The sequence below is a fragment of the Trifolium pratense genome, linkage group LG2, assembly GCF_020283565.1.
Source record: "Trifolium pratense cultivar HEN17-A07 linkage group LG2, ARS_RC_1.1, whole genome shotgun sequence".
In the NCBI taxonomy this organism is placed as follows: domain Eukaryota; kingdom Viridiplantae; phylum Streptophyta; class Magnoliopsida; order Fabales; family Fabaceae; genus Trifolium; species Trifolium pratense.
Window position 1 is genome coordinate 55,070,897 of NC_060060.1, and position 25,993 is coordinate 55,096,889.

At 32.7% G+C, this 25,993-nt stretch overlaps 3 protein-coding genes and 1 pseudogene across 5 annotated transcripts; 2 read left to right on the forward strand and 2 right to left on the reverse strand.

The window, feature by feature from the left end:
* Positions 1 to 645: 645 nt before the first annotated feature.
* LOC123903945 lies at positions 646 to 1,456 on the forward strand. Its single transcript, XM_045953634.1, has one exon. The coding sequence runs from the start codon at positions 792 to 794 to the stop codon at positions 1,368 to 1,370; it is 579 nt and encodes a 192-aa protein (XP_045809590.1). The 5' UTR covers positions 646 to 791; the 3' UTR covers positions 1,371 to 1,456.
* Positions 1,457 to 4,037: 2,581 nt separating this feature from the next.
* On the forward strand, positions 4,038 to 4,897 carry LOC123903943. The gene has a single exon (XM_045953632.1). The coding sequence runs from the start codon at positions 4,202 to 4,204 to the stop codon at positions 4,787 to 4,789; it is 588 nt and encodes a 195-aa protein (XP_045809588.1). The 5' UTR covers positions 4,038 to 4,201; the 3' UTR covers positions 4,790 to 4,897.
* Positions 4,898 to 7,115: 2,218 nt separating this feature from the next.
* LOC123903931 (ABC transporter D family member 1-like) lies at positions 7,116 to 20,461 on the reverse strand. Of its 3 annotated transcripts, none has more exons than XM_045953618.1 (28): positions 20,150 to 20,406; positions 19,839 to 19,997; positions 18,756 to 18,910; positions 18,255 to 18,398; positions 17,241 to 17,517; positions 16,752 to 16,976; positions 15,762 to 15,959; positions 15,150 to 15,604; positions 14,860 to 14,998; positions 14,696 to 14,774; positions 14,036 to 14,274; positions 13,612 to 13,916; positions 13,399 to 13,504; positions 13,157 to 13,315; positions 12,436 to 12,535; positions 12,252 to 12,360; positions 11,964 to 12,054; positions 10,879 to 11,003; positions 10,429 to 10,578; positions 10,268 to 10,340; positions 9,642 to 9,822; positions 9,405 to 9,563; positions 9,097 to 9,255; positions 8,767 to 9,003; positions 8,274 to 8,437; positions 8,027 to 8,079; positions 7,846 to 7,924; positions 7,116 to 7,629 (listed from the first exon to the last, which is right to left on the reverse strand). In XM_045953618.1, the coding sequence occupies exons 4-28, from the start codon at positions 18,314 to 18,316 to the stop codon at positions 7,543 to 7,545; spliced, it is 4,011 nt and encodes a 1,336-aa protein (XP_045809574.1). In that variant the 5' UTR covers positions 18,317 to 18,398; positions 18,756 to 18,910; positions 19,839 to 19,997; positions 20,150 to 20,406; the 3' UTR covers positions 7,116 to 7,542. The 3 variants fall into 3 exon arrangements, with proteins under 3 accessions (XP_045809574.1, XP_045809575.1, XP_045809576.1); XM_045953619.1 differs by having other exon boundaries at positions 18,756 to 18,889; positions 20,150 to 20,391; XM_045953620.1 differs by lacking the exon at positions 18,756 to 18,910 and having other exon boundaries at positions 20,150 to 20,461.
* A 3,881-nt stretch (positions 20,462 to 24,342) lies between these two features.
* LOC123903935 lies at positions 24,343 to 25,993 on the reverse strand (annotated as a pseudogene).

Sequence of the window (25,993 nt, forward strand, 5' to 3'; positions counted from 1 at the left end):
TATTCTAATCTTACCTTTGGGTCCCTTAGACCATCTCCAATGGTGGGTACTTATTTTTTTAAGTACTAGTACCTAATAGGTACTCCCATTGGAGCAAAACACAAAGAGTACCTAATAGGTACTGGTTCTAAAATAAGAAGTGGTACCTATTTTGTTTTTGTGGGTCCTATTTATAATGATGTATAATTATTGGTGGAATGTGTTATTGGTGGGACTTATTTAGAACTTTTTAAGAGATTTGGGTTGGAGGGATTGAGTACTTATTAGGTACTATTATTAAAAAATTATAAATAAATGATGTGTACACGTGGGGTCCAGTTAAGTACTCAAAAATGAGTATCTCGATTGTGGATGCTCTTATTACGGATTGCATTAAGATACTCTTTATTATTAACCAATACCATATTGCGACTTGCAAGAGCAAAATTGGAAAATCTAGCCTTTTCAGATTCTAAATATTTTCTTAATAAGATATAATCTTCAACACAATCTCATGTGCCTGATTTAAGACTAAGTTGGTATTAATATATTCACAACACAAAAAGCACAACTGAGACTGAGAGATACTAGATCAATTTTTATACAATACTATATCACATATGCTATATTAATATTCAAGGATAAGAGCAGCTTCATGGAAAGCATTTCCAATTTAATTTTTTCACACTATATAATACATCACCTAGAATAGAACAACTCAAACTCAAACAAACACCTTCAATATATTTTCAGCCTTGATTTCCTCTCTCTTTCTGTCTAGCTACAAATACATAACAAGAATCAATTTTTCAATGGATCCATCCCATATGTCTGCTTATGCAAACTTCAGTTGTGAACTGAGAATAATACAAGCTCGAAACGTTGAATTCATCAAGTCTTCGAAAAATTTGTTTGCAAGATTGTATCTTCCAACAGGAAACAACAAAAGAATTCAACTCAACAGCAAAAATGTTTGGGACGAGTCTTTTAATCTAGATTGTTCGTGCCCTCAAGAATTCTTGGAAAACCTTAATGAACAAAAACTAGTGTTGGAGCTAAGGCAAAGGAAGATGTGGGGGTCAAAACTTATTGCGAAAAGTGAGATTCCATGGAAGGTGATTCTTGAATCACAAAACATGGAGTTAAAAAAATGGTTGAAGATGGATTTGGTGAGTGGAAGTGATTGCAAAGAGGGTATGTTTGCAACACCAGAAGTGGAAGTGGAGATTAATGTTAGAGTGGCTTCGGTTGCTGAGATGGAGAAACAAAATAAGAGGAGATTGAATAATTGGAATGAGTGTGGATGCAAAAATGGACATGATCATCAAGCTTGGTGCAACACTGAAGATTGTGATATATTTTTGCTTGGTGCAGCTTTAGAAGCTTTTTGATTTTGATGCAAGATTATGTGATGCACATATGTACTAACATCAGCTAAATTAGCTTATGATTATAATGGATTGATTTTTTTGACAAATTTATAATGGATTTATTCTATATGATTAGAGTTTCCTTCTTTGTGCCTTGCCTGCTCTAAAATGACTTTGCAAACACGTTAACTTTTAATTTTATATGTTGGAATTGTATAAATGGTTTATAGTTTCTCTTATTCTGGTATAACTTTGTGTCACAATAGTTAAATCTTCTCTTGGAATTTCACAGACACATTTCGCATATCAAAATTGATAATTCATAGACTCACAGCCACAATCAAGTTGAGGAATTCACAAGATTATAATTAAATCTTAAAGACAAAGCTGATAGATACGAACTCACAGTCACTATAGATGAATCTTATCCATGAAGAATATGAGATAGAATAGATATGATGAAACATTTATAGTGGTCTCATGGTGTTTATATGGTGTGAATTTGAGGGAATAGAAATTAGTGTAGGTTAAACATGAGTGAATAGTTATCTTGGGTTTTCAAAGCTTCACATAACTAAGGATGGATGAAGGGGAATGGTGGTGTCAATTGATAACAATGGTGTTAAAATGGAGGAAGAAGTTAGAGTTTCGAGAGGAGAATTCGTGTAGAAATTCAGAATTAAGATGAATAGGTTGAATATGTCCCAACTCTTTAGAAAATTCAGTTTTCGTCGCTTCGTGTACGTGAATCCTCGACTTTGTACGCACACGAAACCATGTAACATGAGGTTCTGAGACACGCTAAATGTGCGCGCACGAAATCAGAAACAAGGACATAGAAGTTACGTGTACGCGGGAGAACGATTCACGAAACGCGAGTGAGTCAAGAAGTGGAATTTCTCCAAAATTAATGTACCTTAAGACCTATTAACCTTCTAATTACTAATTCTAAGACTCATAAAGGTAATTCCACACACCTAGGACTTACTCCACCTTTACAAAAATTCTAAGAACTCCAATGAGTTGATATCTGATTTGAGTTAGATATCACAGGAATTCTGAGTTCGAATTTCAGTCCATACATATACTGCAATGTTCCTATAAAAAATATTATGTCCACACACTGCACCTTACATTAATATATCTTTTATGAGTCTATCCGATTTGAGTTTGATATCATTAGTTGAGGCTGAATAAAAAAAATATAACACTATTAGATAAAGTATTACTGATTCTAAGGTTGCTATCTTTTGCATACTTAACCAGTATAAAGAATGTTTTGTATATTTAAATGTATCTTTTACTCATTACCGGGGTCTAATACAATACAAGTGGTCATGGTTTATTAATTGAGAGGTTAATTGAAAAACCGTGTGTTAGTATACAGATTGGTTGAATAACTCATCATCACATCTTCAATATGTTTGGAACTATATTTTGTAATGAGTTTTGAGTGTTCCGTATACACTTATGTGTTTGATTGTGAGTTTCAAAACTATGGCTACCCAAAAATCAGTCTCAATGCATTTTTTCTGCCGTGAAATGGAGAAGCTACGATTTCCAGCTTCACCCAAACATATGAATTTTAGCTCCAGTCGTGGATCCAAACGGTCTATGTAAATATTTCTTTTAGTCAAAATTCGAATATCAATTTGCCACAATTCAAATATTTTTTTTGAACGAGCAAAAATGCCACAATTCAAATATTGGTTTGTCATGTTGTGAGAATATAATCTCTTTCGATATATTTGTCACGAGTCATTATCCTCAATATTAGTACTTTATAAAAGCCAAAAGAAAAAGATACCGCAAAAGTTTATTAGTGGCAATCAAAAAATTAAAGAGTAATTCAAAATGATATTCACATTATGATGGAATTACATGTCACAGACAAGATTTTTGTAAAGCTTAATGATAGGTATGAAATTTTTACAATGTTTTATAATAGACATACACTATTACAACTAGCCAAGTGAGTTAGATAGATAAGAATGCCTACTAGGTTCCTAGCTTTTTCGATGGCTGATAGTTGAGGCCAGCGTTCAAGGCTTTTAGTTTAGCATATACTAAAAACCTTCTTTATTCTAATCTTTGAGTATACTTTAATGGTGTGTTTGATATGCTAAAATACTGAGGATTAAACAATTTTTGTTGTACCCTGTTTGATTTAGAAACTGGTTATGAATTGGACAAAATATGTAGTAATTTTTTTTGTCCCTGTACAACTATAAAAAAAAAAAACTAAAATACCCATTTTATTTTCAAATATAAAAAATATTATCGTTCTATCTCTCTTCAGTACAGTTTTGTCCTGTCATGTACTATTTTGTTTTGTCTTGTATTGTTATATTCAATACTTGTTGTTTTGCGAATCAATCCCACCTTGATGTTATGGATTGCATTAAGATACTCTAGATTCATAGTACAATACCATATTGCAACTTGCTAGAGCCAAATTGGAAAAACTAGCCTTTCGAAATTCTAAAGGGTTTCTTTAATAAGATATAATCTTCAACACAATCTAATGTGCATGACTTAAGATTAAGTTGGTATTAATATACTCACAAAAAGCACATATAAGATAATGGACGATCAATTTTATACAATACTGTGTAAGTGCTTTCATATTTACTTAACAATACCAATACTATTATATTAGTGTTCAAGGATAAGGGCAGCTTCTTGGAAAGCATTTCCAATATACTTTTTCCCCACTATATAATGCATCACATAGAACAACTCAAACATAAACAAACCCTTTCAAATAATATATTTTTAGCCTTGGTTTCCTCTCTCTTTCTCTAGCTACAAATACATAACAAAAAGCAATCCTTGCTAGTATCAAATTTTCAATGGATCCATCCTATGTAAACTTCAGCTGCGAACTGAGAATAATACAAGCTCGAAACATCGAATTCATCAAGCCAACGAAAAACTTGTTTACAAGGTTGTATCTTCCTACGGGAAACAACAAAAGTATTCAACTCAATAGCAAAACTGTTTCCACCAAATCATTGCCCTTTTGGGACGAATCTTTTAATCTAGATTGTTCTTGCCCTCAAGAATTCTTGGAAAACCTTAATGAACAAAACCTAGTGTTGGAGCTAAGGCAAAGGAAGATGTGGGGGTCAAAACTTATTGGGAAAAGTGAGATTCCATGGAAAGTGATTCTTGAATCACAAAATATGGAGTTAAAAAAATGGTTGAAAATGGATTTAGTAAGTGGAAGTGATTGCAAAGAGGGTATGTTCACAATACCAGAAGTGGAAGTGGAGATTAAAGTTAGAGTTGCTTCGGTTGCTGAGATGGAGAAACAAAATAAGAGGAGATTGAATAATTGGAATGAGTGTGGATGCAAAAATGGACATGATCATCAAACTTGGTGCAACACTGAAGATTATGATATATTTGCACTTGGTGCAGCTTTAGAAGCTTTTTGATTTTGATGCAAGATCATGTGATGTATATATATACACTAACATCAACTAAAATAGCTTATCATTATAATGAAATTATTTTTTGACAATTATAATAATGAATTGATTCTATGCCCACTCTAAAATTATTTTGGAAACGCGTTATTTTTAAATATTAAATGTTGGAATTGAATATATGGTCATGGTTTCTCTAGTTCTAGTAGAACCTTTTTTTCCATGTTTAAGTTTTACTTTTTAAGCAATATTAATGATATAGAAAACAAAATAATAAGATGTAATTCATAGATGAATTGCCACATGTGACTTGCAAACTCGTTATTTAACTTTACACATGACTAGAACTTTGACCCATGCGGTGCATGGGTCTAATTAGGTGTAATATGTAACAATAAAAAATAAAATACAAAAATTCTAAGAGCATTTTCAATAAGAGTAGTCTAGGGGATTTCATAGACTAATTATTCTATATTTGTTTATGTGCTTATTTTATATTTTATGTATTTTTAAATAATTTTGGAACCCCATAGTTTTGTTTACTTATTAAAAAAAAATTGCTGATAACTAAAGGTTAAAAAATTGATGATAATTAAAGGTTAAAAAAAAATTAAAGACATAATCAAGAACATAAACTTAAGTAGACATCCATAAATAAATAAAAATTGTGATTAATTCCGCCGTTCAAATTTATTGAAAACAGGGTTAACATATTAGGATTCCTAAATTTTTTCATAATTGAAGCACATGTTTTAGCGGTTGAAAGATTTTATTGTAAGTAAGGGATGCAGGTTCAATGACAATCTGTATTTTTTTAATATAAAGCTGCAATAAAATAGAAAGAGAAATGAGAGGGGGAAAATTTGGTTTAGGGTTAGCTTATGTTGGCAAGCTTATAATATAAGAGATTATCGGTTTTTAATTGTTTAAATTGTGCAATGAAAATTGATGGTGCTTAATTGTCGTATGAAATCTTTCCTATGAAAGTTGATGGAGTTTAACACTTTGTGGACATAATTTAAATCACAATTGGTCTGCTAGTGCATATTGTATCAATTGATCATCAGTTAATATTAAATCTACAATGTTAAAATCAAAATAATGAATGTGATTAGTGACATGACTATGGTTGTGTTTAGTTGTATTGCAAAAAAAAAAAATGATTTAGCAGAATTGAGTTTGATAATAACTTTCTAAATTACACGTGATAATAACTTTCCAAATCTCACATGATAATTATTCTCTAAATTTATGATCCGGTAGAAAAAAAATATTGATCAGGAAAGACATAAAAATATTTCGTGATGAATAATATAGTCAACAATAATTTTGATATGATATACTTTTAAAATTGATGGTGCTTATTAATTATTGCACATAATTTTAATCACAATTGATATACTTGCCATAATGGTTGGAAATATTGCCTTGCACTGAAGGGTTGCGGGTTCGAATCATAGTTAAGATAAAATTGTATTATTTTTTAATAAAAATTGCAAGATAAAATGGAGGGAAAACAGGGAAAACAAATTAGGGTTTAGAGTTTACTTGTGTATACAAGCTTATAATATAAAAGATAAATAAATAAAAAATAGCCTATTGTAAGCAAATTTAAGTCAACTAGAAGTGTATTTTTAGACCATTATATTTTCCTAGGTTTTATGTTTCACCGGTCAAATTTTACATTGTTTACTATACAAATTTTGTTCTACGGCCTTTATTTTTGAATCTGGATCTTCTCGAGCATCTTAGCCATTCACTTATCTTTTTCTATCTCTTCTGCACTAATTTTTTTTCTTTATTGATCAACAACAGTTGGATTATAAAAATGAGAGGGCTAGACACAAAGCACATAAGATGATCAATTCCTTTTTTTTTTTTAGGTTTTGAAGAAGCTAACAACCAAACTAAAGTGCATAGAAAATGGGGTATTGCGTATTCTAATCCACGCAAAATTGCCATCAAAACATTTCCTAACACATTTTTCACAGTACACTCTCATTTGTTAAAATTTATATTAGTCTCACTAATTTAAAAATGAATATCACTAAATCATGTGAGTTCTACCTTTTCAACGTACACTCATTCTAAATAAATTTAAATCAGTCTTTCTTTATGACACCTCTTCAATGTGTCCAATGTTGGCCATGATTTTATTCACACCGGCAAAACTCGTCAACACAAGGGGGCTAAGCCCAAGGCGGTAGAGTGGCCGTTTAAAGTGAATCGAAAGGGGAGATGGGAGGATCTTTTTAAATTTGAAACATCCGACACTAAAAATTAATAAAAATTTGTAGATATGCGATCTCATAACAGCATAGTCCCGGCCATTGGGTGATATAAAAGCATTTCAGTTGACACGGAAGGTATTACGACGATAACAAAATATCTCAAGGAGCTATATCTATTTCAAGCTATTTTTTTATTAATAAAACAATGGTTACAAAATATGAATAAATATCAACTACCTAGGAATATGAGGGGAGAGGCTGTACATGACTTATCTTTAATATACTGCAGCGATCATGACATGGTTGTGTTTCGACTTCGTATCAACCATTTTGGTTGTTGCTGCTGTTTCAGTTTGTTTGCCCTAACAAGTCTATGGAGCAAAACTTGAAGCTTGGAGAATATAGTAAATGGTAAACCCAAAATGAAATAAAATAGGAATACCATCATTGGCAAACCTTATTATGTTCAAGACTCCACAATATCTCAAATAGTAACTATCAGAATCTGCTGCAACACTATTTACTGGAGAATCATTGCTTGATCGAACGGAGTTGCCAATTACCCTCACCATCAATCAGCCGCAATTCAGTGGAATGAAATGGTATTAAAGCAGGACGCTGAGGTCAATAGATAAGACAATTAGTTTGACCATATTTGGATTTGGATGGCTATTATTAATGTTTAATAACTGACTCAGCTAGAACTACATAAAAAATCACAAAAGGAATCCCATACCAAATGAGAGCAAATGAAAACTAACTAATGATCTTCTCTTAATACTGTATATATGGCTCAACAAAATTTTAAATTTGACATTTTAAGTAAAGTCTTACTTGTGAAGAAGTAATAAATGTGATATCCATTTCCTTCGCTAGCCCATATAGGTGTTCTTCCACATCAACACTCGTTGCACTGCAAATCATTTTTTTCAGGAAGACCGAAAAACAAGGTTAGCAACAAATATGAAAAAAAACAATTCCTTAAAAGAAAAAGGCAGAGTTAAATTATACATACTTGGTACACTCGTCCAAGATACCAAATTTAGGCTTATGGAAGAACAAGCGTGCCTTATAGAACATAAGGTAAATGTTAAAATCCAAACAACAACAGAAGAACACCACAGATATATTATAATTATAATGTCCACTTTTGACTGAGTCAAGATCAAGACCGAGGTCTAGGACCTATATTAGTATATTATCGAAGAAACTAACTAAATCATTCTAAAATTACAAATTTATAATAGAATCAATCAACATACCATGCCTAATCTCTGCTGTTCTCCAAGAGAGAGAGTGTCTTCCCAATTTATATTTGCATCCCAGCCCTTGTTGTCCCTTTCTAGAAGATAATTCAACCGAACATTCTCCAGGATACTTTCCAAGTGCTTGTCCAGCAACTTTACAGTGTCAGGATGTTTTTCACCTGAACTAGCAACATTACAACGATCAGAGCTAAAATGGGAAAAGCAAAATAAACTAAATGCATCTTTGAAATGATTACAAGAGAACAAAAGGAAGCTAAACAGTAATTTGAGCAACTCAATTTAAATGAAAGGAAATCTCAACGCTATCAATAACATATAATCAATTTCATGCATTATCACGTATCACAACTGCAGGGCAGCTCGGAAGAGAACATATTCTCAGGCGGTGGTGATTAATCAAAAGCAAAGCAGAAAGCATCATTTTAAACTAAAGTCAAATGAACCACTGGTGCTGAAGCCATTGATATTTTATGTGTGCTAAAGATACCTTTTCCATAAACCTTCAATGCTCTTAACTCTGCTTCCTCCCGGGATAGAGGGTATATAATTTGGTCCCTCAATGTTCCCAGGCATGTGTACGGCCGTTGAGGAACATAGAAGATGCCACAACCTGATCCAGCATCTAGATTCACATCTTCAGATGGTCTAGATAATCTTCCACTTGCAATTGGCCAAAGTCCTCGGAGAACTCTGAAAATGGAACTTTTCCCGCTTCCATTTGGACCTTTTAAAATATGATATGCAAGATTTAAATTCTATCAGAATAGAACTCCCTCTTCCAAATGGGAAAATATACTAAAATAGCAACTATACCAACCAGTAACAAGCAGGCTTCTCCCAAGCTCAACATCACATGTCAATTCCCTGGCCAACATCTTCTGTGTAGGGGTGACAATATTAACCTTAGAAAAAGAAATAACATCTTTAGAATGATAATCCGTTACTGCAGACATAGCACCGCCATTGATGAATTCCCCTGTACATAGAAGATATGATTAGCACATGATGACTATTATAAAGAATTACTGCTATACTAACAAGACATTTTGTTTTTTTTGAACAGCACACAAACAAGACATTAAACGGCATTTTTGCATATAAAACAAAGTAATGATGATGAAGTACCAGACTGTGCTGCATCCAGCAGCTCTTCAAGCTCAAAAATCCGATTAATACCCCCAGAAAGCTCTACAAGCTTCCTATTCAATTCAAGAATGTCGCCGAAAGCTAAAAAGCTTTGAGAAACGACAGATGCTAAGAACCTCAATGCATGTGCCAGCTCACCTGTAATATAGTATTGTGTATATCAGTGGGGTACGAGAGAAATAAAGAGAGTAACTGAGAACGGTTCAACAATCCTACCCTGGGTACTTATCGCTGCACGGTCTCCTTTGTGTTCCATAGCATACAACAAGCTCAACAACCAAGTCACATTATGAGGTAGTTGTTTTGTGATGAAATCGTCTAGTATACCAAACAGCCACTTCTTTTTCAGAAGATACTGGGAGTGTGTGAGAAGGTCGCTGAATCTTGATTCAACCATCTGCACAATGTTAAGAAAGTAAATTTACAATCTACAATGATCAAAATGCATAAACTGCAAGCTGAAGGAAAAACAAGCCATACATTTCCTTTTGAACCTCTAAACTAGTCACATGCCCCGTATTAGAGCCTAAGATCATACAATTTTATAAAACAAAAACTCATGCAACAAGTTGTACATTTAGGGTTTGTTTGACTTAAATAAGGGGTAAATGAGAACGTGAGAATTTATGAAACAGACTGGAAATCACTCCTTATTGCTTGTTAAAAGGGTCACATGATGGTGTGTCCGATATTTGAGGAGTGGAGTGTAAATGAGTTGCACTTCATTCCACTTTCAATTGTTCCCCATTTGATTGTGTAATTAACTTTCAATCTTAATTTAACACACTCAAATAAGCACACCAAAAGGAGAAGACATTAAATATTGTAGTTGGGATGCTCACCGCTTTTTCTCGAGCACCACCTCCGAAGAAAGCAACGGATTCAGCATGAGTACAGAGTCTTTCATGCATGAACCTAGCAGATGAGTAGGATTAAAAAAGGTCAGTATCATTTTCACAACACTCGTGCCATGATTGAGGCAGCCAAACAGTTATTGCTTTACCTAAAAATTCCTTCAAGTTGTTGTTCTTGGCTTATCAAATCACCAAAATCAGGAGTAACAGCTCTTAAAAACCCAAGGCCAAGTAACATGTAAACATAGAGGATGGCAACTCCCCTTTGACCAGTTAAAAGCTTCATTCTCCACGTGAACCTTGAAAGGTGAAGTCATAAATGAAAAGAAAAAAGCATCAAATATGTTGATTCAGGGAATGGATTCTCTCAAGTGTAATTTACACTTGAGAGAATAAAGTGTGGTTTGTTACCATTGATCAAGAGAGAGAAACATATAAAAATTTAGAGAAAATGAATTTAGATGGTGTTAGATTACACTTTATTCTCTCAAGTGTAAATCACACTTGAGAGAATCCATTCCCGTTGATTCAAATGCTAGTAAAATGCATACCACTATACTAGTAATATAATAATTCAAATTTATGAATGGGTCACTCACCACAAAATATCTACGGTTGGCTTTACCAGTCCAGTTACCAGTCCAGACAAGTCTGTTGTTAACTTCTCCAAATCTTGAGTTATCCTCTGATCTGCATCAACACTTTTGCTTGCCATGTGGAAGACCTTCAAAAATATGCATATAACAGAAATTTAAAACCAAATCCCAAAGTTCTTCCTGAAGAGCTTCAAAGCCAAAATGAAATACTAATACTATTAATTTGTAACATAATGACAGCAACAAGTCATAATTCCTATCCTAAAATTTAAACATAAGCAATGATGTTCTCAAACTGTTGGCTTAGGTACCAATGGGTATGTGACATCTTTTAAGATTCCTATGAATGAACCTTTTGAGAATTTTGAACTCTTGCATTTAAGAAACTCAATACAATGTATTCATGCCTTATTTTTCCACATTTTGTGGGAATATGAATCCTGCATAAACTAATATTTAACTATCAACCTACCAAGCTACCCCCATCAAAACTCTTATACTCACACTCTTTGCCTCCAAAAGAGTCCCTTTAGAGAAAAATGTACCATGTATTATCTGGTAAGTCGATAGCTTTTTAAAAAGCATCCATCTCCTTCAAAACTACCCAACTGTGGTCTGTAGTTCCTTATATTGACAAAAAAAAAAGTATTTTACTCCATTTTGGAGAGTAACAAATTCCTCAGCAGTTCAATTGTTAAGTGTTAACCAAAAGCAACAATAAATTGTTTATGAATACTAATGTATATTCCCATGAAAAAACAAACAACTGACATGCTTTCCAGTTTCCAGCTATTGTTATACACATGGCTCAGGATATAAATTTCAGATTCTGCATACCCATTGGTCAAGGTAAACTGAAGAGGTCAAGGAACCAAGATTAAAATGAGTTAAATTTGAAGTGGAAAAGTATAGAGCAATCATAACTACATAATAAACTGATCTGCAAAATTAGTCCAAGCAAAATGTTCACATTAAATAGTACAAATGGTACTTATCCGTGAGTTATCAAATAACAACTAATCATCATGCTTGTAATATTTAAAAAATAGAGGAAGGAACAAAACTAATGAAAAGTTCATATAAGTTACCTTGTAAAACACATTGCTTCTCAAATAGTTCTTGAGTAGATGTTGTGTCAGACGAATCCGCCACCCAAGGGCCAGCCGTGCTGTCAAATGTCTGAGGAGCAACATAAATTCACTTAAATTTGCTATATGAAAGGCTTGTTAGACTATCTATTCAACTTTCTTTTCATTTTTACATAAATCAGAAAATTTTCCAGAAACGGATATGGACTTCTTCAGATATTTGAATGTTTCGTCGGCAACCATATGAAAAAAGAAACACAGATTCCAGATGGATTTGTACCCATTTACCTTATAGAAGGTGCAATGAAAGAAGATGCGGCACTTTGAAGTACACTTATACCAATTAACCGAATAAAGGCAACTTTATCCTGCTCCAAAACAAACTTCACAGTGGTACCTAAGAACATAAATTTTATTTAACATTACATACATGGATTCTCAGAATCATGAGTAGTCAAAGATGAGAAAATACCATTTAGAGATGCAATACGATCTGATACCCATGTTCTTGAAACAACAAGAAGAGCAACGGCAAGCAGTTGTGCGCCTTGTTTATCGAATACAGTGGGTACCTGAACACAGCAGCAACAGTCCGCACATAAATTATATTGTAGCTATATACCAATCATCATAGTACATACATTATAATCTATATTCTATATAAGAATGGGTGGCTCATCTTAAGATAATGCACAAACATGTATTTGCATCTATTTAATCCCAATAGCATTGTGTGATTGCAAATGCATTACTGAAGGTAAGTTCAAATATAATGCAGAGTCTGGTTTAAGTAGCACTATTATAATTTATTAGAAATATAATAAGTGATGGTCCCCATGAGCTTAGCTCAGTTAGTAGTTGGTAGGGACAACTGACTGTAAGTTAGTCAACCTAACAACAATTCTCCTATTAATGGCCAGTACATAAGTCAAGAGTTGTAGGTTCCAGGTGTGAACTTGAGTATATATTAAGTTGGTTAAGCAAATGTTTGTTATAATGCCTGGACTTATGATTACAACGGCCTAATATCAATACCTAAATTTTTTATAAATAATAAACCAAAAATGAATATAGAATTAAGCACTAATTTGCTACTATGGAAATCTCCAACTATACAGTTTATGCATACACACGCACAATGGAGGGAAAAAAACTAAAAGCATTGTAAGATCGTATCTACAGAAGGTACTCACCAATACTTTGCACATGGCGGCTACTCTCAGTGGCAATATCCTTGTATTACCACGAAGTTGGGGAACAGTAGATGGCAAAATAGTCTGATTAGTAGATGGGGATGAATGTATCACATCTGCAATATACGACTCTGCTTTTGAATTTGAGAATGCAGAGTCCTGGAGAAGTGTTGAAATCTTTAAAACCAATGTAAAAGAAGAACAATGAAGACATAACAATCAGAATCAGAAAATATCAGCACCTTTTTATTCATGGCAAATGCTCGTTGAACTGCTTTTGCATCATTCTGTCGTTTTGTTTCTGACACCTTCATTGTATCAATCCCCATTTCAGTAGAAGAGTCCTCCCTGGAGTTTAAATCTTAATCCCATCAAACATAACTATAGAGTTTTTTTTTATTAATAACATAATTATATAGTGGAACAATGATATACAACATAGCTAAGTCCCAAACCTTCTATAATGAACACTCCATCCTCCTTCACCATCTAAGGATAAAACCACATCATGGAATGCAACCAATGCTGGACGATGTGATATGGTAATGCATGATGTTCCCATGGCCCGAACTTTAGCACAAAATCGTTCTTCCATGTCAGTAGTGACAGCACTTGTGCACTCATCAAGAATTGCAAATTTAGGTTTGTGGTAGAAAAGTCTAGCCATGCCCAATCTCTGTTGCTCACCCAATGAAAGTTCATCACCCCAGTTTACTTCCTTTTCAGGCGGGTAACGGTCCAACAGGTATTCAAGGTCAACCTTGAACACATACACAAGCAATTTTAGTGAACGATAACAACACATCAACAAAATTATCAATAAACTGCTACATATGTATGTGGCATTGAGAAAGACATGGGGTTAGCTGTGAACTTTACATTTTTCAATAGCTCCACCATCCCATGCTTTGTGAGCGGTTCAACCTCTTGATTGGCAGTAAGAGGATAAATCAACTGATCGCGAAGTGTTCCCACAGCAGTGTATGGTCTTTGTGGCACATAGAAAATCTCCTTATTAAGATCAGAGCCAATACCAGGTTTCACAATATGTCCAGATATCAACGGCCAAAGACCGCCTAAAACCCGGAAAAGCGAGCTTTTTCCACTTCCATTTGGACCTACAACCAAAGAATCGTCAATAACATGTCAAACAGCCAACCCACTTGGGGTTGGTCGAGTGGTGTTGGCTGGGGCCCTTGGAGTATGCTCCTCTCAAGGTCTCAGGTTCGATTCCCACTGGTGCCAATTTCGGTGGGCTAAGTCCATACAGAGAAAAAAAAAAAAAACTCTGGCTTTAAATGGGGCCCCCGCAAGTGGGCGGTGGGATTGGTCCCCTTGGATTAGTCGGTCCTAAGGCCGGATACCAAGTTTTCAAAAAAAAAAAATGTCAAACAGCCAATAGTTACACATAATAGTTTACAGATTTTTGCAGCATAAGAAATGAATAATAAAATAACATCAATCATCAAGGCTGAATCATCTAAGGAGAAAGCAAAAAACATTAGAAAGTAATGCCATCAAGAGAGTTCAGATGACTACCTGTAATCAAAAGATTAGATCCTGGCTCAACTCTGAGAGTCAGATCATCCACCAGGACATTACCAGTGGGGGTCACAACCTGAATTTGGGAGCAACATTGCTATTAAAACATAAAAAATAAAAAACACACATGAATTCATGGATGATAGATGGTTGGGACTTGCCTTGACATTCGAAAATTCAATGTAGTTAGCTTCGCTTATGCAATTTCTACTTCCATTTCTTTGCAGGGATGATTTCTCATCCACCAAACTTAGCTCCCTTGATACAGCCATTAATTCGTAAATGCGATCAGCATACCCACTGTAATACATCATATAGGTCAGAACTTCTAGGCAGACAACATGAATCTAATGAAGAAATTGCATATAAGCCACGCTTAGTGAGTAGTGACCAATAAAAGCCTCTAATATCAATTTATAAAGACAGAAGAAAAGAAAGATCAAATATATACCTAAGACGATTGAGCCGTCTTGCACTGATAGAAAGAGTTCCTAGAGACTGAAATAAGGAAATTATGACACTTGTGTGATATCTTAGATTGCTTAACATCTCGGCACGCCCTAAAGTTGAACTATCCGGCCTTAGATGACCAGAAAAGAAAGGTTCAATAATCAAAATAACAGCAAAAGTTGCACCAAGGTATTTCAACAAAAAGTCCTGAATCATGCCAAACCACCAATGGTCATGTAGCACTCTACTCATGTGCCCAACCAAGGTTTTAAATTTCTGTTGAATATGAGATTCTTCTCTCCTCTCTCCACCGTAAAATGCTATACTTTCTGAGTGAGTCCTTAATCGTGAGTGAAGCTGTCGATACTCTCCTTCCAGTTGCTGTTCTCTGGACATAAGTTTCCCAAACGAAGGAGAGAAGTTTCTGATTGCAGCCCCAGCTCCAAGCACATAGGCCTGAAAAGGCCAAAACATTAGATTAAGAGGAAAATCATTGATTCTAACATCAGATCTAAGCTGAAATAGCCTATAGCAATCAGCAAAAACTCAAAAAGTACGAGCAGAAGCTTCTATGAGAAATCTATTTAACAGTATAGTTCAATTGCTGAGATACCAATATCCAGAAGACATATTTTGGGCTAGCATATGAACACAGCCGCCAAGTATATAGAAGTCCATCAGTCACTGCTGTTAGATCATCTTGAACAATTTCACTCAACTCTGAACAGAACTTTGGTACATCACTAGCAATTCTTTGCTCTGGGTTTGTTATCCGACCATCGACGTGTGATATTTTGTAATATACCATGTTCTGAAAAGCAAAATAAACAATAAATATACAAGCCACAACAACTAAATTGAATAATACTGTAACGCACTCATTAGAAATTACTCAGACGTTTCATTTCTTTTGGGCGTTAGCCCTCTACTATACCCAAAAAAAAAAAAAAAGAAAGAAATTACTCAGACAATTGTGACTATAAAAAATATGAATGCTGCCATTGCATACTCAAAATTTTAAAGTATCTATTGGATAATGGAAAATTATTCTGCTTTGAGAGGGTAGAATGTCTGCTCACAGTCGGAACATTCCCATTAAAGCAAGAAGATGTTGAAAAGCATCTAGAATGATTCTGGTCAGGACCATTCCAAGATCCTAAAGTTATGCCAGATGATAACTAGCTGGACAATCAAGCCCTGTTTCCTTTTTTTAATTATATTATTAATAAGATCATATTCCAGCAGACCAACTGTGGACTGTTAACCGAGCTAAAAGTCCATAACCATATACTATAAGCAAAAGAAGACAGCAACAGACTTTAAGGTTCTAAGAGGCAATTTCCAAAAATATTTTACAAGTGCATTTTCAAACATCAGACATAGAGATGACAACAGACTTATCATATAAATATGAAAGTGAAAAGAAAAAAAAAAAAAAAACAGAGTGAGGAAGGATAAAAGTTGATAACTAAATATAATTCAAAAAAAAATTCATAACTAAATACAGACACTTCATAGGGCAGTAGGAACTAGGAATACATAAATTAATTTATAGTTCAACACAAATAATCTAAACAGATGTATGCAATTCAACTATTTATACCTCAAAATAGTGGGAATGGATAAGTTTTGTCAATATTTTTCTGAAATGTAGACTCAGAGTGCCTGTTATATACTTTGATGTAGAATGAATGGTTGACAAGAGGAAGCACAAAATAATATTTTCTGAAATTAACCGAAAAAACAATGGTGCACGCCGAAGAAAAGCAGCACGAAATAGGAAGCCTTGCACTTTAGCTAGCCTGTTGCTTAAAGCAGTTCGCAGCACCTGTGAAAAACGTGAAAATTTAAATGTCATTGGTTTAAACTTTTTATTATTCAATTATTTTTTAGGTGGGGGTCAACTAAAATATTGCTTAATATGGCAAGCGAGGCCTCACTAAGCCATGACTAGATTATACAATTGCAAAGATAAATAGAAGGAATCAAATACCATGATGCATACTTCAAAATGTATTAAATTATGGCTCATCTGAAAGGGGAAAAAAAAAGCAAGCACAAAGCATAATTACCACGGAAAAAACAGCCTTACCACTGTGGCAACTAAAGATAAAAGATTCTTCACACCTAATTGGCCCATCTCGGATAGAAGAATTGCAGTAAGGACTTTAAGTGATTTCAAGCCCCCTTTCTTTTGTTTATTTTTTGGTGCAGTGGAGTCATTCATAACCTCCTCCTTTGTTACTTCTTTATCATGGCTTTGCTCATTGCAATTGCCAAAATCATGTTTATTAACTCTAAACCTTGATTGCATATATGCAGCTGTTCCGCCAGCAATTAAGATACCAGATGTAAGTAGTATGGCTTTCCTGTCGGTAACCACGTGAAGAAAGCATCAACAATAATACAGCATACATGAAAACAAGTTACAAACCTAATGATTTTATTAGTAACATGAGCAACCCAATTATGAAATGAGTAATTAATACAAGGAAACATGGCAAGAATCAATGCAGAGGATAATACAATATTTCATGCAGAATCAACCCAAAAACAAGATGTGTTTCAGCCTCGGCCAGATTTTTCTCTTTCCTGAACCCACCTTATTGCAACTAAGCCTTATTGCAACTAAGTTTCTCTAAGCGTGACGAACAAATCATATTAGAGAGAGAGTGCTGTTTGCATTTCTCTTATTCACAATTACTAGTTTCTAGTAGTTTCAACTATATAGCATCGAAAAGTCTTGAGATTGCAGCAGATGGATTTCGAAATAGTAGAACCGTTATGCTGCCGTCCAATCTTTTCTTTTTGGATGAAATATTTATCAGTCTACAGTTCTGTTGCAATTCCATTTTTATGTTTATTAACCTTTTTTCCCCCCATTTTCATTATGAGAATGTAATAAAATGAAAAACTTACAACTAAATGGAAACCATGCACAAATCAGAACTTACTACACATTATGAAAAAATAGCTGATAAAAGTAAAACAGTAAACTTGATATTTAGTAAGTCAACATGAAAACAAATTTAAGAAAATGATAAGGCAAACTTGATGCTACATATGAGATTAAGAATCACCAAATGAAACATGTATAGTTCAATACCTCCTCGAAGCCAGAAAACTCTGGCCATGCCGAGTTAGGTTCAACAGCTGAAGGGAAGGCATGGCAGAAGTTCAACCTCTCCCTTATTTACCAAAGAATAAAATAGTTGCAGTTGCTCCTCTTACAGTCAGGAGCACGAAAAATCTAGCTTACATGAAAATCAAACAAAAAAAAAAACGATAGATAAGTAAATAAAATTGCAAGAATTATAAATCTTTAAGCAAAGTAACAAGCTATAAGGACATCATGCTCTCCACATTAATGAGGGTTCCATTTTCGTGTCAAACTATGTGAATATAATATTGTTATACAAAATCCCAATAACTATGGATCATAGTGCTCTACGCCTCTAAGGGCACATAAAACATAAGCTCACCAAATCAAAAGCTTAATTATAGAATCAAAAGTTTGCAATTAGAAACAAAAGGGCAAGTGTTGCAACTTGAAAGAGCTTTTTCTTTAGACATAATAGCACTTATAGACTTTCACTGTTTCACCCACCTATAGAGAACATAATGTTTGTGAATCCAAAATCAAGCACTTATAGAGCTTTATCTTTATTCTCCTTTTTCCCCAATCTGTTTTCTTCTTGGTGGAAACAATTCAGTTGGGTTGTCATTTTCCACCATTACCAACTGTAAATGATCATCCTACCCCTAAGTGGATAACATATGCAAAAAAAATTATTACGGGGAAGGGGGGAGAGGGTCAAAAGTAAATAATATGTTTGAGAACGTGATAAATATTTGTTAACCGTAAGATCAACACATTGTCCCAGTCTAAATAACACACTCAATCAATGCCCTGTCGCTGTTTATTTCACAGCTCAATTAACATTAGAGCAAACATACAACTGAATTAACAACCAGCGTGGGTGGGATGGGTAGCTCAATTGGTTAAGCTAATTGAGCTAAGGGTTAAGGAGTTGGAGGTCCAGGATTCAAGTCCTAGAACATAACATTGTAATATACTAACAATTAACTTGTATGCCTATCAAGACAGTGAAGTAAAATACCACACATGTGGCATGGTTATTCTTAACCAGTTGCCAAACTAATAACCCAATACTCAAGTACAAGCCAGTCCATGTAAAATACCAAACTATTCTACTAGGCGGTTTGGTTTGGTTTGGTTTGCTTCTAGAGGAAACAAACTATTACTTGTGCCTACTTCACTCCTTCAAAAACTTGTACTACCATGTTTTAATATTTCTTATGATTTGGGACCTGGGAATCTGCTCCTCCTTAAGGTCCCAGGTTCGATTCTCTCTGGTGCCAATTTGGGTGGGCTAATTTAGCTTCTTCAAAAAAAATTATTTCTTATGATTTCAATTAATTTATTGTTTATACTTTTCTATAGTACAATATATCATGTTGTAACTTGTACCCACATACCCTAAGTTTTAGAAAGTTTACAATACCCCTATTGGTAGGTAATATTATTTATTTTTTTTACGAATAAATTAAGTACTTAATTTCTATTGGTAGGTAATCATACCCGTGTACAACCAAACAAAACAAATTATAAATAAATCATCTAGGAACACTAAACCACCGTATTAATCATTAATCATATAGCACTAACCTTCAAAGCTGGATAGTGTTAACCATGCCCCATCACATAATAGGCTTTGAATTCAACCTTATAGAATATAAAATCCAATCTCAGTACGTGGTGCAAACATTTGTAAGCATTGAAAATTGGGGAATATTTTCAAAACCGATCCGAATCAGGACTCAGAATCTGCAACAAATTATTCGATTAATCAACTAAAAAACCCTCGATTAACAAATCAGATACAGAACAACAAAAAAATGATTAAACAAAATTAGAGTACGAAGCTATGAAATCAATCAGCAACAAGTGAAAGAAAATAAGAGATTTGAATTTGATACCTATTGAAATGAAAATTGAGAAGCACACGAGGTGTTTGAAAAAAATCCGCAAGGGAAATGAGAAGATTATACGATACGAGTGATGCAAGATAATAATAACGAGTTTAGTTCTAGTTTATGATCGGGTCAGTTTGTGAACGGGTTGGGTTTCGGTGTTGGTAATGAATCGCATTGAATATTTATAGTTGAACGCTGACGGGTTTGGTATGGAATCAAGTGACATATGGGTACGGATATCTTCGGTGACGATTATTTTAACGACACCCGGAGGATTTTATTTTTACCCATTTTTGGATGTAACGTGTAATCATTATCATAAATGGGTGTATTTCTTTTTAAGTAATCTCTTATTTTTTTTCTTTTTAAGTACTACTACAGTAATGTTGATAGTAGTAGATATCTATATACATCTTTCATTAATGATGTCTTCAAGTTTGGATAAGTGGTAACTAGGGACGGATCTAGACCCGATTTATTGTTGTGGCTAAAAAAAAATGTTCGCTAATTTTATAGCTGAAAAAAAATATTCATCTTTGCAGATTAGCCGAAGAAGTAGTTTTATCTCTCGAAAGTATAGAAAAAAAAAATAACGGAACAAAGAAATCATATTTGTAATTGTAGAGTTAAGAGGAGAAATGAAAGTCAAGGAATCAAAGTAGTATAGGAGAGGATGCACAGCCGATGTCGGGTTGGGTGCAGTGACGGCGGAGCTAGACTAAAAATATAAATTCAATTTGAAAATTCATAGATCATTTACATTCAAATAATATTGCAATGTTCAATAGCTTCTAAATTCATCCAAAATAATGTTGCATCGTTCAATAACGTCTAAAATAATTTAATATATTATTGAGATTCATTAAAATTAACGATGTTCAATAAAAATGTATAAATCCTTAATATTTATGAATTTCAATAACATATCAAATAATTTTAAATTTATGTAAAATTCTACATGATATGAATATTAAATTTAACAGTAAATTTTATGAATTCTATACTAGTTAAAATGTTACTAGTATAATTTGATTATCTATAATTTGATTTCTCTAATCTATTATTTATATGTTTAAGTGTCACTTTCTTATGAACTTTAATTTTTATTAATCAAATGTGGCATCCTCTCATTCATCATAATCTACGTGGCAACAATTGAGAACATATTTTCTATATGGCAATTTAGATAGCATCTTCAATAAAATTTATGTGCGTACTCATATAAGGAATATTTTTTCTTTAGTTTTTTTCTGAATCAAAATTTAATGCTAATTTACAAATAATCATTCAAAATGAAACAATCAAATACGTTTTAATTTTTTTTAACAACATTACCAATTCTCTTTACAATCATTATGAATTCTTATTATTTATTTTTTTTACCAATCCATTTTATTTTAGAAAAAAAAACTCATTTCATATTATTAAGCACACTTGAAAGACACAAAATAAAATAAAAAAAATAACAACCGTCAATATAAACTTCAAATATATATTTTTTAGAGAAATAATGTTAACATATTATTATTATTAATACTTGCATACAGGTTGCTTTCACCGTAAAATAAATAAACATTAAAAAAAAATCAATTCCACAAATCAATCAAATGATTTCAACTAAATCAAATCAAGTAGTAATTCAAAATCATTAATACACGATCTCTCAATTAATGTGAATTCAAAATTTCAAATCATTTGTTACCAAAAAATAAATTCAAATCATTCCCCATTATTTATATTTATAGGCATGTTCTCACACAAAAAGAAATCTATATATTATATGTGGAATTGAGAAATTGATATGCTTAAAAAAAATGTGGAATTGAGAAATTGATATGCTTAAAAAAAATTATTCTTAAACTTCATACTTATCAAGTAGAGAAAAAGGTGTCATTGTCTGAAATATAAAAGGAATGAAGTAATTGACTTCATAGATTATTTTTCTATTTCATTTTATTATTCTATTAATTATGGTTTACCTTAACGTGGTTTTTCTAATAAAAAAAATACATAGTGATTTGTACCAAACAAAATATTAAAATACGGGGGTATTGATAAAAAAAAATAACCTACACGGAGTGAGACATACATTTGTAGATTTTATTATATAAAAAATACGATATCAATTGAAAGCAGGGAAAGTAACAATGATTTTATATATATATAAAAAAAGAATTAAAAGCAATAATATCATGTATTACTTTATTTTTATTCTCCATACATCACTGTAAAATAAACAAATAAAAATAAAAACAAATAGATACATTTTTTAAAATTTGCACATTAACAAATGAGATATGCTTCAAAAAATTATATAATTTTTTTTGTGTCAAGCAAATGACAAACAATTCTACTGTTCATTACTTTTAAATAAATAATATTAAAATTAAAATCGCCCCATTTTGCTTCTCAAATGTTAGATTTTTTCACACGAGGACATGGGATAAAATACTCCTGAAGAAAACAAATGTCTAAAGGAGAGAGATGACGATTAAGAACAAATATATTAACTGTTAGATTAGTTTTTGCATAATTACATTTTTTTTTATGAAAATAAAAGAACAAATATATGAACATGTGAGTTGAGAACGGGGAGTGGAGTATCACTCTCCATTATGTCATTTCTCCTTAAAATCTCCAAAATTTGGATCTTTTATCATATTTAAATAAACTATTACATTAAATATAAAATTAATTTTACAAATAATTAAAAAAATCACAATATTAAAATTTTAATAATCCATATTTTTCATGTGTGAAAAAAATGATCTATATTTTTTATAGAACATTAACCCGGATAATAGCACGAGTAAGTTATACTAGTATATGTATATATGCAAATATATATTATTCTTGATCACTCCTTTGGAAAAAAAATTGACTAACCACTACACCAGGAACCGAATACAATTAAAAGCCAAAACAATACCCTGCAGGAACCAAACACACAACCATTGTGTATAAGGGGTGTTGCTTAACCACTACAATAGAAACAAACTTGTGACAAAATTTGCTGGTAATAAGTAACAAAAATATGTATATATATCTAAAAATTGAAAATTCTGGTGTGCACACTAAGCCCCTAGATCCGTCCCCGGTGGTAACCATCCTAACCTCAAGGATTTTCTCTAGCAGCCATGTATACCTATTTTCTTTTGTTGTTAAGCATATACCGTTTGGCCTAACTTTTATTCATCTTTTTTTTAAAGTAAGAAGTTAAGCTAAACAATAATTTTTAGGGCCTGTTTGGCCTAGATTTTTTTAGATGTAGAAGCTCTTTTAATCATAAAGCTAGAAATAATAGTTTTTTAACTAAAGTTAAAATTGTTTGATAAATCTTAATTTTTTTATAAAAAAAATGTAAAAGTTGTTTTTTATTATAATAGGGTTAAAACATATATTTGATAATATATTATTATTTTTTCTAAAATATAAAAACTGTTTTTTTTTTTTTTACTATAGCTTTTAGAAATTGTTGTTTGGTCTAGCTTCTTACTTTTAAGTAAAAAGAAGAGGAAAAAAAGTTAGGTCAAACGAACTCAGTAAGAAAAAAGGAGTTTCTATATTTTAAGAAAAATTAAACTTAAAAAAAAATTAATAATAATAATAAGTAGTAGTAGTAGTCTTTCTTTTGTTGATTAAAAAAAAAGTAGTAATTGTTAAGTAGTTTGGTGTTTAAAAATTCATCTTTTCAAGTGAATAGGTATGAAATATTATGTTCGAATTCCAACCTCTGCATCTAAGGGTGGTTATGATGAGTCACTTCTAAGTTCCAACCCCAAAAAATGAGAAATTATTGAAATACACCCTTAAATTTTTTATAAAATTACAACGTACTACATATATTTGTTTGGCCGTTAAAATAATAGTTTGAAAGGATAGTCTAATGATTAGTGTAGTGATCCACACATTTTGTCTAAGGTTGCATGTCATTGTGATTTTTACTTTAATGATATGTATTTGCTATTTTTACTTTAATGATATGTATTATGAAGTAAGTAATAGCAAAATGAGAAATTAACTAGAACATCGACCCGTGCACCGCACGGGTCTGATTAGCTGTAAGATATATAATGATTAAATAAGATATGATAATTCTAATAATATAAAGTATATGAAAAAAGTTGAGTAATATTAAACGATAGTTCAACAATAATTTTGGATAAATATTCATACAAAGAAAATTATGTTATATTACGGAAGACTTCCTTATAGACCACATTCAAAGTCTTAGTAGTATTTTCACCGTTGTCATCGATGATCAATATTTTTAATCATTTTCTAGAAGTAACTCTTGAAATTGCAACATATAACTGACCATGTGAAAACACCGGCAACGGAAGATATATCCCAACATGCTTTAAAGATTGTCCCTGACTCTTATTAATAGTCATCGCAAAAGAAATCATTATAGGAAATTGTCTCCGTTGAAATTTAAAAGGAATTCTCACGTCAGATGGTGTCAGAGAAAATCTAGGTATGAAAACCTGATTACCAATATTACTTCCTGAAATAATTTTTCCTTCCAGAGCGAACATGTTTTCCCAATCTCGTAATAATAAGTCTTGTTCCATTGCATAAACCTAATTTTTTATTCAAATTCCTTAATAGCATAACTGGAACTCCAACTTTAAGTCTCAACTTGTGATTTGGAAGTCCCGACGTAGAAATCGTGTTCAAAAATTCGGGAGTATGAACATCATCCACTGTTTGACCGTCTACATTTTTTGTGAGCGAAGTATCATAACTCAAATATATTTTTTCTTCACCAGGAATTAAATCCAACATATAATCATTTATTGTGTCGACTATTGAATTTTTAGGAGTTAGTATAGCTCTATTTTGGAAATACGTTATATCGTTCATGTTTTGTAAAAGTTGGGGATAAGTGCTTTCAACGATAGAACCAAGAGGATCACCTGAATTTGGAATCAATAAATCTGATAGAATGTCAAGTTCTATATCATCGTCGTTGTCATATCCAATTTCTCCATCGCGAACACCCAAAACCCATTCAGAAAACAATCTTCTTTGTTCAACGTCTGCACTCGAAGCACCGCCGAGAAGCCTCATGTTTTTACTCAATATTAAAACTTCACAAAAATTTCAAAGAACCGAAGAATTAATAGTAGCATGAACAACTTCTGGCCTTGTACCTTTGGGTATTACTGGTAGAATTTGTCTAAGATTTCCGCCAAAAACAACAACTTTTCCACCGAAGGGAATGTGTTTATTTTTTTCATCAATAGGCTTGAGAATATCTTTTAAAGTTTGATTAACAGCTTCGAAACAATGTTTGTGCATCATTGATGCTTCATCCCATATAATGAGCTTTGCTTTTTGTATTAATAGCGCCAAAGGGCTCTTAGGAACTATGGTACATGTTGAAAACTCGTCAACATTTAGAGGAATACAAAACCTTGAATGTGTTGTTCTACCGCCAGGTATAAGCAATGCAGCAATTCCACTTGAGGCAACTGTTAAAATTATCTCACCTTTTGAGCGTAATGCGGCTGACATGGCATTCCAGATAAATGTCTTCCTTGTACCGTCATAACCATAAAGAAAAAACACACCAGGTTTGTTTTCGTTAACTCTTGTCATGATTGTGTCATATACCTTACGTTGCTCTGAAGTCATAGTTGACATCAATCTAACATGTTCCTCAGCTAATGACTGTCTATTATAATTCAATTCGTCGTGTATTAAACTATTTTGTATATCAGGAACTAATGATGTGTCTGCTCTAGGCATTGGAGGATAATCTTTTAAACTCTTTCCACAACTACGTAACATCATCTCAATATATGCTAGTGCATATTGTATCAATTGATCATCGGTTAATAT